Raw genomic sequence first — 13,591 nt, 5'->3', positions numbered from 1 at the left:
TCTGTCACATATTTAACTGTTTTAGTTTCAAGTACAGATATTCCTTGTTTAACAACCTACCTGTTTAACTACTCTTTGAACTTATGACCTGGCACTCAGACTTACGACCCATCTTTTTGGGTTTTTTTTTTTTTACAGTTCTGTACATCTTGTTTATAGAGTCCCAGTGTATTTTTTTGTACAGTACACCTTGTTTATTCAGTACTGTAATTTTTGCTGATTTTATAGTTTTCTGTTCTGTTATACATTACAGTACTGCATGTAAGAGTTATGCAAATAAAAGCAGTCATTGTTAGAGTTTCCTTTACCCATTTCTTTGTTTTGAATATTATAATGTACATAACTATATACAATTCCTCATTCAGCGACCAGTTCACTTAACAAGCTAGTTGCAGGAATGGAACACGTTCATTAAACAAGGGAGTGTCTGTACAGTACAGGCTATTTTACAAAACAGAGACTCAATTCTAGCTCTCTTGAATTCTGTGCTGCTGCGTATCATGGTCAGGAAGAGCTGCTTTGGCTCAGGACCAGAACTGGTACTCCTTCCAATCCTTGGAATATAAGATCAGCCCCTACAAAGAGCCAGTGCTGTCAGTTGTGTCTTTAGTTGTAACTAACTGCCTCATCCTCATGCGTCGCTGGCCAAATTTATACTTGGTGTAATTTTTAATATCACTTTCATCAGAGACTTCACTCTTTCTGCAGGATTTAAAGTTTTACTTAGCAGTCACTTTGCATTGCATGTGCACAACCCCTGCCTCCTGGGACATGTGGTGACCATGCTGTGCAGTAAATGGGGTTGGTTGGGTGCTAGAAAATGATTGTGGGAGAGGGAATAAATTTCAGCACTGGCTAGTTCCTTACATCACCAAATAGTTTTACTATGTGTTGAATTTTACTTTTTCAGTCAAGCCCAAAAATGCTGGGTCTTGTGCTATTGATGTTCAAGTTATGAAGCACCAAGTTAGGAGGAACCTTTGTGCAGGGAAATAAGCATTCCTGAAAAGTCTCTTCTGCCAAATGTATCCTAAATGGCTTTAAGAGAGTGAAAGATTTGGGCAAATCTCTCAAAACCTGTTTAAATTTGTAACATGACTAGAACAAAAGTAAGAACACAATAAATGGATTTCTCCAAAGGACCTGGGGAATGTAGTCTCAGAGATAAGTGGGCTTCAGCTCCCTGAGTTTTCTGTGCCCTGAAACAGGTGTCTCAGCTAGTAGGAGCATTTCCATCCTTCAGTGCCTTCTCCACAGAGCTTCCAGTCAATTGGAGGCCTCTGGTATGTGGGTAGGGCTTCTCAGGTCTCTCTTAGTTGAGTGCCTTGTCCTGATCAATGTGCCTAGGAGACTTGTTAGGGTCTGAAAACAAAAGCCACGGTGTCTCAAACATAGCACTTAAATGAAGAAAAAACAATGGCAGGTTTATGGAAAAGGGAATTTGAGGGTTGCAGTTGGCAAGTTTTCGAGACAAAAATCAGATGCACAGATAGAAAAAAATAATGAATAGTAATCACTTCTAAGATTGAAGACAGTCTGTTGTCTTTTCTTGGTAGGGTATAACTAATGTGATTAAAAAAAAGCAGACAGGTACCGGTGGAATTTCTGTGTTATATTAACATTATTTCCTAGTTTTCTAGTTGTATATGAGATAGTTGATTTACAGAGATAGGATTAGATAGCAAAACTGTTATGTACTCTTTCCTAGTTCACGTATATTCCTGTTATTTTCCAGCAAGATCTAAATAAGCAAAATGCCCCTGGTCGGTGTCTGGCATGGACACATGTTCCAGCATGAAGAAGACTGAGGGAACACGAAGTGGCCAGTTAACCAAGACGGGTTATTCTAAACAGTGCATTCCATTTTGTCAGTACATACCTGAGGGAGTAAAGTACTTTACATCTATAAAATTAAGTGCATATTACAAGGCTGACTACTGTACTAATGTCATGAAATAACCACACTATTCTCTTTTTCCATTTCATGTTTTAAAGAAGAAAGAAGATTGGACATTGATGAGAAACCTCTAGTTGTACAGTTGAATTGGAACAAAGATGATCGGGAGGGCAGATTTGTCCTTAAGAATGAGAATGATGCCGTTCCTGCCAAGGTAGGAGCCCTGTCTTATACTGTAGTCTAGGCCAAGTCCAGTAGAAATAAGTAGGAGGTTGATGTTTTGTTGCAGGCGTTACTTCACCTAGTAATCCCAAATGTTGCGTTTTCTCATATATGTACATACATATATGCATTTGTTCATTCATTCATTCATTATTTATTGGTGTTGTAAGATGGAGCCTCACTATGTAATTTAGGCTGGCCTTGAACTTTTGGCCATCCTCCTGCCTCAGCCTCCCAAGTGCTGGGATTATAGGCATGCACCACCATGCCTGGCTTCTTTCTTTTAAAAAGAAGAGTTACATAAGCTTTTGTGACCAAAAAAGTTAGTGATCAAGTCATTGTCTTTGGTTCTTTCCCATAGCTCTAAAATCAAACTGTTCTAATAAGAATCAAAAAGGAAAAGAAAACTTTCGTGGCCTATTTATGTGTAACTTTCAGATATGATTTCATAAGACATATTTAAGACTTTTTTTTTTGGTACTGGGGATCGAACTCGGGACCTTGCACTTTCAAGGCAAGTGCTGGAACTACTGAGCTAAATCCCCGGCCCAAGACCTTTTTATATGATGTACACAATGTTAGGAGTCAGTAAACATTCTTGAATTTCTCTGGATGATGTAATAGAAGGATTCTAAAATTTTCTCAGGTGGTAGAATAATTGGAATTCTATACTATTGTTCTTTTTTGTGTGTGATATATTAATATAATTTGAAAATAACTATAATTCTGTGTTAAATCATGTGCCATTTTACACGAGAATTTAGTATTAAATGGTAGCAAATCCAAAGGTTAAGAATATTTTGAAAAAATGTTCTATTTAATTTTCCTTCCAACTGCTTGAGAAAAGACTGTCATTCACTTACAGCAGCAGAAAAATTTTCTTTTCTGTGATGTTAGTGTTGTCTGCTGAATACTAGATGTCTCTACAAATGTATTCTTGAACATTCTTGTTACTGTGGTCTAGTGACTTGTATTTGCAGCAAATGCTTATAAAGTACAAATGGGTTTCTGTCCTTTGGCTGCCCATATTTTATTTTATTTTCCTCCATGATTTTAGCAGTGGCATTCTGTTCTGTGTGCTTTGCTGTGTACCCCAGATTGTCACTGCATGTCCACGGTCTTAGGACCAATATAGTGCTCTTAAGTAACTGTGAATGGAAATGAGAATATTAGCATTCTCTTCTCCCTTATCTTATAAAGTAGAAAACAGTTTTCTTTTCCAATAAAACAAATACTCTTTTTCTTATTTTTCTTAATTCTTTACCCATTAAGTTTCTATATAAAAATAATGTGGCTTAATGTCATCTGCTAGCAGGCCATGTTTTTAGGTTGAAGTATAAATTAAGGATAAGCAAGCAAATGGAACAAGATCTGGGGAAGAAGACATTTTTGGAGAAACAGTATGTAGTACTTTGGCTCACAAAAGCCAAATTTAGGCTACTCTTAACAGTTCTTTTGAAGTTAAACAAAATTATCTAGTAAGTAGATGATAATGTAGACTTCTTGTTCTCATATTTTCATTAGGTTTCTTTTAAGTTACTTTATGGTAACTTATTTGGAATTTTATTTATTAAAATTCAGATCTCATGATTCCTACTGGAGTTTTCTTACTGGTTTTGAGTTGTTTGCTAGCTTGTTAGTGAGGTGATATTTATATATGGTGAAATGGATCTTCAGTGTACAGTTCAGTTGGTTTTGACAAAAACACCCATGTCATTATCACCCCAATCATGGTAAAGAACATTCCCACCAACCTAGACTGCTCCTTTTCTATTGCTAAGATTTTCTCTGTGGCTTAGGAGGCAGAGGTAGCCAAGCTGTAGGGAACTTCATGAAATTCTTGTTAGTGGCCAGTGTAGTAATTATGTTACTTTTATCAGAAGACTCAAAGTAATGGACCTGAAAAGCAGGAAAAAGAAGGTGTTATCCAGAACTTCAAGAGAACTCTATCAAAGAAAGAAAAGAAGGAGAAAAAGAAGAGAGAAAAAGAGGCCTTGAGACAGGCATCTGAGAAAGAGGACAGACCTTCCCAAGGGGATGAGAGGTAAGTTAGTTTTGGAAATATTCCTATTACTTTGTGCTCCAAGCCAGATGTTTTTAATGCAGACAAACTTGTTAATTTACCCAGGTAAGTTACGGAAGGGTGAGTATCAATAATCAAGTCTATTGAATAAGCATTACTTAGTAGCTTAGTGGCTGTCTCCTGAGGGTAGAAAGACTGCTCCATGGTCCTGCTCATCCTAGGCAAACCCAGGTCACCACTGCGGTTTTTCCTGAGCAGGCCTTTGTGCCAGTAGCCTCGTCATCTGGTCTTTTCCTCTCATTTCTGTGGTTTTGATCCCGGAGACAGCAGTGGTTTCTTACATGCTTCAAATGCTTGGTCAGAAGTTGGCATCTTTTCAAGGTTCAAATGTACCATCTCTAGATCCCCCCATTTCTTATCCTGTCCCACTATTATCATAGATGTAATGTACTTCAGTGGTCCCAAAGTATTTGAGCTTTTGACATCAGAGCTCAGGGCAGAAGGAAAATCATACATTAGATAACCTGGACGTTTCCCTTTAGGTGGACTTTTCAGTTCCCAGTTCACCCTTCGAAGTTTTCATTAATTTAGTTCATTTGGCTATCATATTGTTTGGCTATCATATCATATCTTACTTTTAGGTAGCTTGCTGTTGCCCTGGTTTTGACTGTATCACATTCTAAATATTACTTTTTTGTTGCTAAAATAATATATATTTGATTTAGAAAGTCAAAATATGTACATTAGCAAGAAAGAGTAAAGAATTCACCCATTGTCACATGAACTCAAAGAGAACCTTAGTTTGTTTTTTCTAATGTATACACTTCCCATACTTACAAGTTTTAAGGAAATATATCAGTCTTTTCCACTTAACCTTCCACTGAGACATGTGTACACACTGTATACATAGATACATATATTTTTTTCTCACAAAAACAGTTTTAAATGATCATGTGATATTCTGTCACACGGTTCTATAATTTATGTACCTGGTCCCTTTTTGGTGCATTTGTTGGTTTACATTGTTTTGGTATTATAAATTAGGATCCAGTAACTAGAACTTTGGGAATTTATCTGATTACTTCCTTGAGAGACACTGTAGAACAGCTAGGTGATGGGTCTGGATACTCTCAACCCATTGCCAGACCAGCCCTTCCTCACATTTGGCCTGTGAGACCTCTCCTTTCCATATACTCTGAAAGCTCTTGAATATTACAGGACACTATATTATCTCTATATAGTGGTATTTAATATTCTCAACAAATTGAATTAATTTTTTTAAGAAAGTAATATTCTGTGTTTTCATTAACTGTTTTTATTCTTCTGGTGCGGTGCCCTCTTCAAGGCTTTCCCTCATTGCTGAAGTTTTCTTAGTATCAAGCATTTCAGCCCTTTGTCTGTGAATGATGTTAATTTAGAGAAGAACTTGAGCCCATTTGAGATTGTGTCAGCATGAGTTTAGATGTTAATCTACTAGGCAGTGGTGTCTGTATGATCACTGGCGCATAGTACTACACAAGCTTTATTTAACAGTGATGCAAAAAAACTTGCATAGATACATTGCTATACATGTAAAATGTCAAAGAAAAGGAAAGTAAACACTAATGCTTTATGGTTTGTTCTGTTTATTTAGTTTATGAGGCAATATATTCTTTGATTTAGAAAGTGAGCTACTTAAAATGAATTAAATTGTTAAACTTGATTAAAATTTTAATGATTTTTAGATTATTTTGATTAAATTATATTTATTAAAATCTTATTTACCTTAATGTTTATTAAACTTTTTCTGTCTTAACCTTAATATTTCATTTTCTGCTCATCATTCTATACTGTCGATTCCTTCCACAGAAACTATTGTAACAATTTCTTTTTGAAAATTTAACTTTAAGAAAATGAATGTTAGTAAATCTTTTATGCATTAAAAAATCATGTTTAATTTGCATTCAAGATTTACTATAATTTTAAGCGAAGTTCTTACTAAAGTGCATTCAACTCTTTTTTTTTTTTACTTCAGAATTCTCTTCTTTTTTTTTATTCATTAAGTTTCTTGGTATATTTTAGGTATACAGTATGATGACATTCATCACTAGGAACTTGCACCTTTACATGACATATCTTGGTTCTTTTTTTTCCCCCCATTCTTCTGCCCTCCCCTCAACCCCTCCACCCCTCCCTATTTACAAAGTCTTTGTTTCCATTTTTTCTTTTTCTCATATGTTTTCCTTTCCCTTCTTTTCTTTCCCCATCTCTCCCACTTCCCTTGCCCTTTGGACCTTTTCTTCCTATTTCACTCTATTCTTATTTCTTGTGGTTGAAATGTTATGATGTAATATTACTCATTTGGTCTGTTTTAGGAAAATACTGGTGAACATGACTGAAATATGTAATTTATACATTTTTGTTTTACCTTTTTTACACAATTCAGTTGTGTAAACTCACAATAAAGTTTTAATTGTAGATTTTTGGCTAGTTTAGTGTGTTAGAGTATACTGAGAGAAATTAGTCTCATAGTAATTAGTGCACTGTAAATAATATACAGCAGACCTGTTAGGATATCATTTTAGTCAAATAACACCTGCCATTTTGATATTTGTATGATTTTGTATTTCTAGTAGGAAAATAGATAGTACACAATTGGTGGGGTTTTTTCCTCTTAAAAGTGAGAATTCCCGACTGGCTGCTGAGGTTTATAAAGACATGCCTGAAACCAGCTTTACTCGAACAATTTCTAATCCTGAGGTGGTTATGAAACGACGGAGGCAACAAAAATTGGAAAAGAGAATGCAAGAGTTCCGGAGCTCAGATGGGCGGCCTGATTCAGGTAAATGGAATATGTTTCTCTGCATGCCTGTATAAAGAGTATTTATTATACTTTTTATATATGCATGAGGCTTCCCTAACTAAAGTGGTGGATGAGGTAGCATTGTATCCTATAGATGTCTTTTATGTAGAAGAGTTCTGTTCACAGATAGGCTTAGTTGCATATTTTTTCCCAGCATAGATGTTTGGTATTGTTTTGTGTTTGAGACAGGGTCTTACTCTGTATTTAGGCTGACCTCGAACTCATGGCAGTCCTCCTGTATTACCCTCCCAAGTTCTGGGATTATAGGCACCAACATGTCCCACAGCATAGCTTTTAAAAAAAATCTAGAAATTTTCAAATATATACAAAATAAAAAGGAAAGATGTAATAAACTTTCCTATGCCTATCACAAAGTTTTGATAATTAATAACCCATGTTTCTTTTCTACTCCAATATAGATTGCTGTCATTGCCAAAACATTATTTTTAAGTAAATTACAAGTTTGTCATTGTTTCATCTGTAAATATTTGGATTATTTTCCTGAAATATGAAGATTCTTAAAACAAAAAATGTAACCCCGGTGCCATCATCACATATAAAATAATTGACAGTAATTCTTTACTGCAATCAAATAAATACATTGCTTAGGTTTTTCTAATTGCACCTGGTGATTCCTTTATTTGAATTAAAATTCAACTGGGATTTCCACATTAAAATTGATTAATATGTCTTTTATATTTTTCTACAATTCCCTTTCCTCTTTTATTTTACTTCTTTTTTTTTTGGCCTTGAAAACTTAGGTAATTTGTCTCAGATTTTGCTGAATTAACTCCTTTGGTGCTATTTAACATTTTTTCATTCTATTTTCTCATTTTCCTTGATTAGATGAAAATACAGGTATAGATACAGAAGTGGGATAAGAATACTTCAATTACTATCCTCCAAAGTTGATCAATGAGTTTTAAGACTTTTTAATGCACTTTGGATTTCAAACTCTAATGTTTTTGATCCGGTCCATTTTCTGTTCTGATTCCTGAATTAGTCCTCAGTGGCATTTTTGTGTGGCAGGCAGTCTGCTCACATGTACACATATTGCTCAGGCTTTGAGACAGCTGTTGCTCTAAGGAGTCTACGTTTCTTTAAACTATTTTGATTTTAGAAAATATGGGTGTTTTTTATAGTAACATTCTTAACAAAATTATTTATTTTTCTCTATAATACATAATAAAAGTGTCAAAATAAATAATATATAAACAGTATGATACTGAAACATTGTAAGATTTTTGTGAAATGTTGAGGTATATCTTGTGTAGACATGCTGTTGAAGTGGTGTGTTTTAACATAATTGATTTCTGTTTCTATGGCTTGTTCCCATATTGATTTACACTTAGGGGATTTTTTTTGTTTTTGTTTTTTACTTTAGAGGTTTGCTTCTTTAAAATTTAAATTTGGTTAATAGTTTCACAGTCAAATCTACAAAATAAGATACAGTTAGAGAGGTCCAGCCTTTTCCACCCATAAATGGCCGTGTATTGCATACTTTTATCCTAACTTGTTTTTTTTGTCTTTGCCAGTATAATCTGGAGCTTGCTCCTTATTTTTAGGGAAATGGAGATTATAAAGAGAACAGTTTACTGTTGGAGTTATGAACTTGTTTTGGTTTTGTACTGTATATTTTAACTATTTGACATATTTTTACTTTGACTTGTAATTGTATTCAGCAAAGAAAATACTTACTAAAAAATTGTTGAGTTAGAAAGTAATTTTACTTGTTAAAAAATAGTAGCCATTTGAGTTCAGTAACCATTTGAGTTTTTGAAAAAATCATTGTATTGATCTAAAAAATTTAGGTTTTTTTGCCGTCAACTCTGTATTTTTCATATAATGTTGCATTTGGGTGCTTCACAGTTGGACATTTTAATGTTATGTTTTGTATACCTGATAGCTTATTTGGTAGTTGTAGGAATTTGGATGTGAAAATTGACAAAATTTCTCTAAAGTCTTATTTATACTAGTTTTAGTGGGAAAGATTGCTTAATTCTAAATCTTTTCTCTGGAATCCAAGACTGAGCCAGAGTGTTTTACTATCTGTCCAGATTGTGTTTATAGCTGTCATCTGATGCTGTATGTGGTGGCAGTTTATATCTGAAGGGGAGGCTGTGTACATGCTAGCATTTATCTGAGTGACAGTATTGTCATGTGTTTGCTTAGTAGTCTTCATTTGTTCTCCATTCAGCAGGTAGGCTCCATAGACTCTTCTAAAATGCCCAGTCACTGGATCCTGCCCCTTCACAGATGGAGGATTCAGGGCTCTGTAGTTCATTTCAGCACAGAGTTCCACACAGCCCTTGAGCTAGGGTGGAGGTTGGCCCTGTGATTCTCTTTTTTTTGGTACCGGGGATCGAACTCGGTACCTTGAACTTGCGAGGCAGGTGGCAGAGTCACTGAGCTAAATCTCTGGCCCTCCTGTGATTCTCTTGCTGCCTCAGCATTGTGCACTGGTTTCGGCTCTTCATGCCCTGAAATCAGGTATTTCACAGGGATTATGTTGGTGATTTAAGAAAAACTAGGAGAGTGAGGGACTTTTTGATTCCATAAATACTTTAATAGGGTACTTTTAAGACCTTAAGGATTATTTTTTCGATGTGTTTTTTTTTTGTGAAGGATTTGAAATGATTTATAAATATATGTACTGAAAAAAATTGAGAGGTAGAAAAAAATACAAAGAGGAAGAAAAGTAGCAACAGTTTTAAAAAGGGCAAGAGGAACGCTCAGAAATGTCTGTGGTGCTGACCACATATCAGACCTGAAGACAGTTGGGTGCTGCAATTTGACATTGTTCCTGAAATGTGTTTCTGAAGATAAATCCATGGCCCCTTGAAGAACGAAGTATGAGCTCAGGGGTGTGTGAGTCACGATAAAGTTAGCTAGCTTACAGTATCCTGTTTTTATATCGCTATTTTTATTATTATATATAATTAATAGTGTATAACAGACCTGTTAGGGTATAGATATAGCCAAATAACATCTGCCTCTTTGATATTCATATGATTTTATATTTCTTATAGGAAAAAGATTTAAAATATTGGGTTTTTTTTCCTTACAATAAGAATCCTAGATCGTTGCTGAGGTTGAACCCAGGGCCTCACATATGTTAGGCAAGTGCTCATACAATCCAGCCCTTTAAAACATTTTTCATTTTGAGACAGTCTTGCTAAGCTGCGCAGGGTGGCCCCAAACTTGGGATTCTTCTACATCAGTGTCCCAAATAGTTAAGATTATAAAATGTATTTTAGTGCAGATAAGAATGCAACATTTATGTGCATTTAAAAAAAAAGCATTTTGCGTGTGACTTAGCATCTCCAGATACCCATATTTATTTTCCATTGTCATTGGGAGTACTTTGATGGAAAATTTGATATGCTTTATTAATAAGCTGCTGAAGAGTTTTAAGCTGCAAATCCAGAAGGCTTTCAATTTATCCTCAGCTTCGGATCTAGATAGATTATCATGGAAGCAGAGTACTGTGGTCAGAAGTGGTATGCCCATGAAAGCATTGCACTACCCATATGGCCCAGAGGGGCCAGGCAGGAGTAAAGAATGTTGAAGGGATAGAGTGTCATGACTGTAAGAGATTGGGTTTTACTCAGGATGAAACTGGTAGGTGTTTATGGACTGTGGAATGAAAGGGGTGGAAGATGGGTTTTATTTCATTGTGTGAGGGGAGGTGCTGGCAGGGTTCAAGGTGTATATAGGCTGGTGACTCAGTGCCCCATCTGGATCCCTGCTCAGCAGTGGTCGTGTAGGATTGGATATTGGGAGTGATCTGTTTAGTTGGGAGGCAGCATCACTGAGTGAGGATGACATTTTGTTGGGTAAAAAGTATACAAGTAATGTGAAACTTAGGGACAAACAATAATTAAGAGGAGCCAACAAAACAAAAAAGGACCCCAAAGAATTAGGAAGAGAAATAGCAGAATATCAAAGCACAGAGTTTGTCTATTAAAGGGGTAGTTGAGGAAAGAAAGAACATTTGTCTATATATAGAGTCCCAGGAAATGCCTGAGCACCTAATGTTATTAGGAAGGTAGGTGTTTATGGTTAATATTAAAGAAAACAAAAATATTATGTTCAAGTTTTTGTCTGTTTAAGATTTCAGGACTGATTAATGGAGGGCTAATGTAGAAAGCAGATTGTGACACTAAAAGTGAAAATATGTGTTGGTTTCCATTAAGAAGAAACATAGAGAGAACCGAGGATCCCCAGTCAGGGTCCCCAACTTCTCAGTTGGCTTATTTTTTTCCCCCTCAAATGTGTTCACAGCTAGAAATGACTTTCTTAGTGAAAGCAGCCCCACTCTGGTGACACATCCTCAAGAAAATTCTTTGGACCTGATCACCTGAATGTCATGAATCCTTAGATCACTTTCTTAGAGTGGATTTGTTCAGTGGGACTAATATTTAACTTCATTTGGCTTTCTGTTTGTATGAGATGGAGGTTCAAGGAAATGAGAGAAGTGGAGGAAATAGGTGTGTGTAGAGACGGGATGCAGTGGAGGACAGCTACACTGCAAAGACCATCTCAGCCCTTCCTTTTTCTTTCTTATAGTGAGAATCAGCTCATTACTTTGGAAACACATCTGTGTGAAGAAAAGACAGGCATAGTGTCCATCACAGAAGACTGCTCAGTGGAGCAGAGTGTCACTAGGTCATCAGGTTCTTGCTGATGCAGTCTTTCTGGGCACTCATTGCAGCTGGCACTCCATTGCCCTTTCTTAAGCTTTGTAAGTGGTAGCTATCTCTGTTACTGATGTGAACTTGTGCTCAAATATGTTAAACATTTTTTTTTAGGTGGAACATTGAGAATTTATGCAGATAGTTTAAAACCAAATATTCCATACAAGACAATCCTGCTGTCTACTACGGACTCAGCAGACTTTGCTGTGGCCGAAGCTTTAGAGAAGTATGGTCTGGAAAAAGAAAATCCTAAGGACTACTGCATTGCTCGGGTACGTAACTGTTGAATTGGTGGTTCTTACCCTTATCATTCATGCTAGGACATTGCATTTGAAGGGAAAGGTATCTCTTGATTTTCTCCCCACTGTACATTTAGATTCTGATGAACTGAAACCATATGTTAGCAGTCTCTCATCTATTATAAAAGTAACATAAGATCCAGTTGTAAAATTAAAAAATATAAAAGAGCAAGTTGAAGAAAAATAGCACAGAATTTACTACCAAAGGATAACCATACCATTAACATTTTGATATACATCCTTTGAATTTTTGCTTTGCACACAGTTAATTTTATTTGCATTGCTTTAATAATCAACTTTGACTCAGATATTCAAGAAATACAGTGAAGTGTTAGGCCTCAGAATTTATTTGGTACCATTAAGTAAAGTCCAGCAAGTTTTTTATTCTAAGTAACAAATTATCTGGAAAATTCTTAACCTGTAAGTCACAGTGACATACTAATTAATTTCTTTACTACAGTATCTCTCCAAAACTGCAACTGCCAGTACATTTTATTTTATTTTATTTTTATTTATTTATTTATTTATTTTTGGTACTGGGGATTGAACTCGGGTTCTTGCACTTGCGCAGCAGGCGGCAAAACCACTGATCTAAATCCCCGGCCCTGCCAGTAGATTTTAAAACAAAGGTATCCCCCTTGCTTTCATCTTAGCATGTAATTATGGAGTGATATAATAGTGTGGCTACTTGTTTTAAATTTTTCCCCACAAAACTATTGAAGAACAAATAAAATACAGTAAGTCACACATATTAAAGGTCTCCAGTTCATAAGTTTTGACCTGTCAACACCATGAGCATTCCTCAGACATTTCCTCTTGCCTCTTTGTAACCCATCCCTCTGTCCTCCATTCCCTTGTGTTATGTCTGTCATTATGGATTAACTGCATTTTATACAATTTTTGTACGACTAGCATCATACTTTAAGTATTCTTTTTGGCTTGGTTTCTCTAACTTTGCATGATGACTTTGAGACATTCCCAAGTTATATGTGCCATCCAGAGTTGTGTCTTTTTGCTACTGAATGGTGTGGATATATCATAGTTTGTGAAATGTGTACCTTTGGTAGACATTTGGGTTGTTCCACTTTTCAATTTTTGACTTTAAATAAGTGTGCTATAAATAAGTTGCTACAAATAAGTGTGAGTCTTCCTATGGGCACATTTTCTCCTGAGTGATTATCCCGGACTGTAATGGCTTACTCATGGTAGGGATGGATATGTGTATCACTTTAAGAAAATATAAAACTGGTTTCTAAAGTGGATACATAACATACTCTACTAAAAGTCCTTTCCTGTGTGAAAGTTTCAGTTGTTTTTTTCCTCACCCTTACTTAGAATAATTAGTTATTTTAAATGTTAGCTATTTCAACAGGTGTGATATCTGGTAGGTATCCCATTGTGATTTATGGTTTATACTCTGAAATCAAGTCCAATGTGTGACATATATGTTGTGAATTTTCCCCCAGTCTTTGACTTACCTTAAATAATGTTTTTCAAAGAGTGTAAGTTTTTAATTTTGTTGAAATCTAGCACTGGAATTTTTTCACTTATGTTCCATTGTTTTTATATTCTGTAGAAGAATTTGGCCCTTCTGAGATTGCAGACATTGTT

At 35.6% G+C, this 13,591-nt stretch overlaps 1 protein-coding gene across 36 annotated transcripts in view; it reads left to right on the top strand.

Annotated features, from left to right (window-relative positions):
• Window positions 1–13,591, top strand: part of Afdn (afadin, adherens junction formation factor) — a 147,556-nt gene that overhangs the window by 50,306 nt on the left and 83,659 nt on the right. For 25 of the 36 annotated variants that reach the window (XM_087193506.1, XM_087193505.1, XM_087193491.1 and 22 more), the window contains exons 3-6: window positions 1,996–2,111; window positions 4,000–4,163; window positions 6,803–6,963; window positions 11,796–11,953. In XM_087193506.1, the coding sequence (XP_087049632.1) occupies window positions 1,996–2,111; window positions 4,000–4,163; window positions 6,803–6,963; window positions 11,796–11,953 (599 nt within the window). The remainder of the gene's footprint in view (window positions 1–1,995; window positions 2,112–3,999; window positions 4,164–6,802; window positions 6,964–11,795; window positions 11,954–13,591) is intronic. The other 11 variants (XM_087193504.1, XM_087193488.1, XM_021237991.2 and 8 more) reach the window with 3 other exon arrangements.

The sequence above is a fragment of the Heterocephalus glaber genome, unplaced genomic scaffold (genome assembly GCF_053883595.1).
Source record: "Heterocephalus glaber isolate CG9 unplaced genomic scaffold, H.glaber_assembly_v1.0 deba00001593, whole genome shotgun sequence".
Lineage (NCBI taxonomy): Eukaryota > Metazoa > Chordata > Mammalia > Rodentia > Bathyergidae > Heterocephalus > Heterocephalus glaber.
This window is presented reverse-complemented; position numbering and strand designations above follow the sequence as displayed.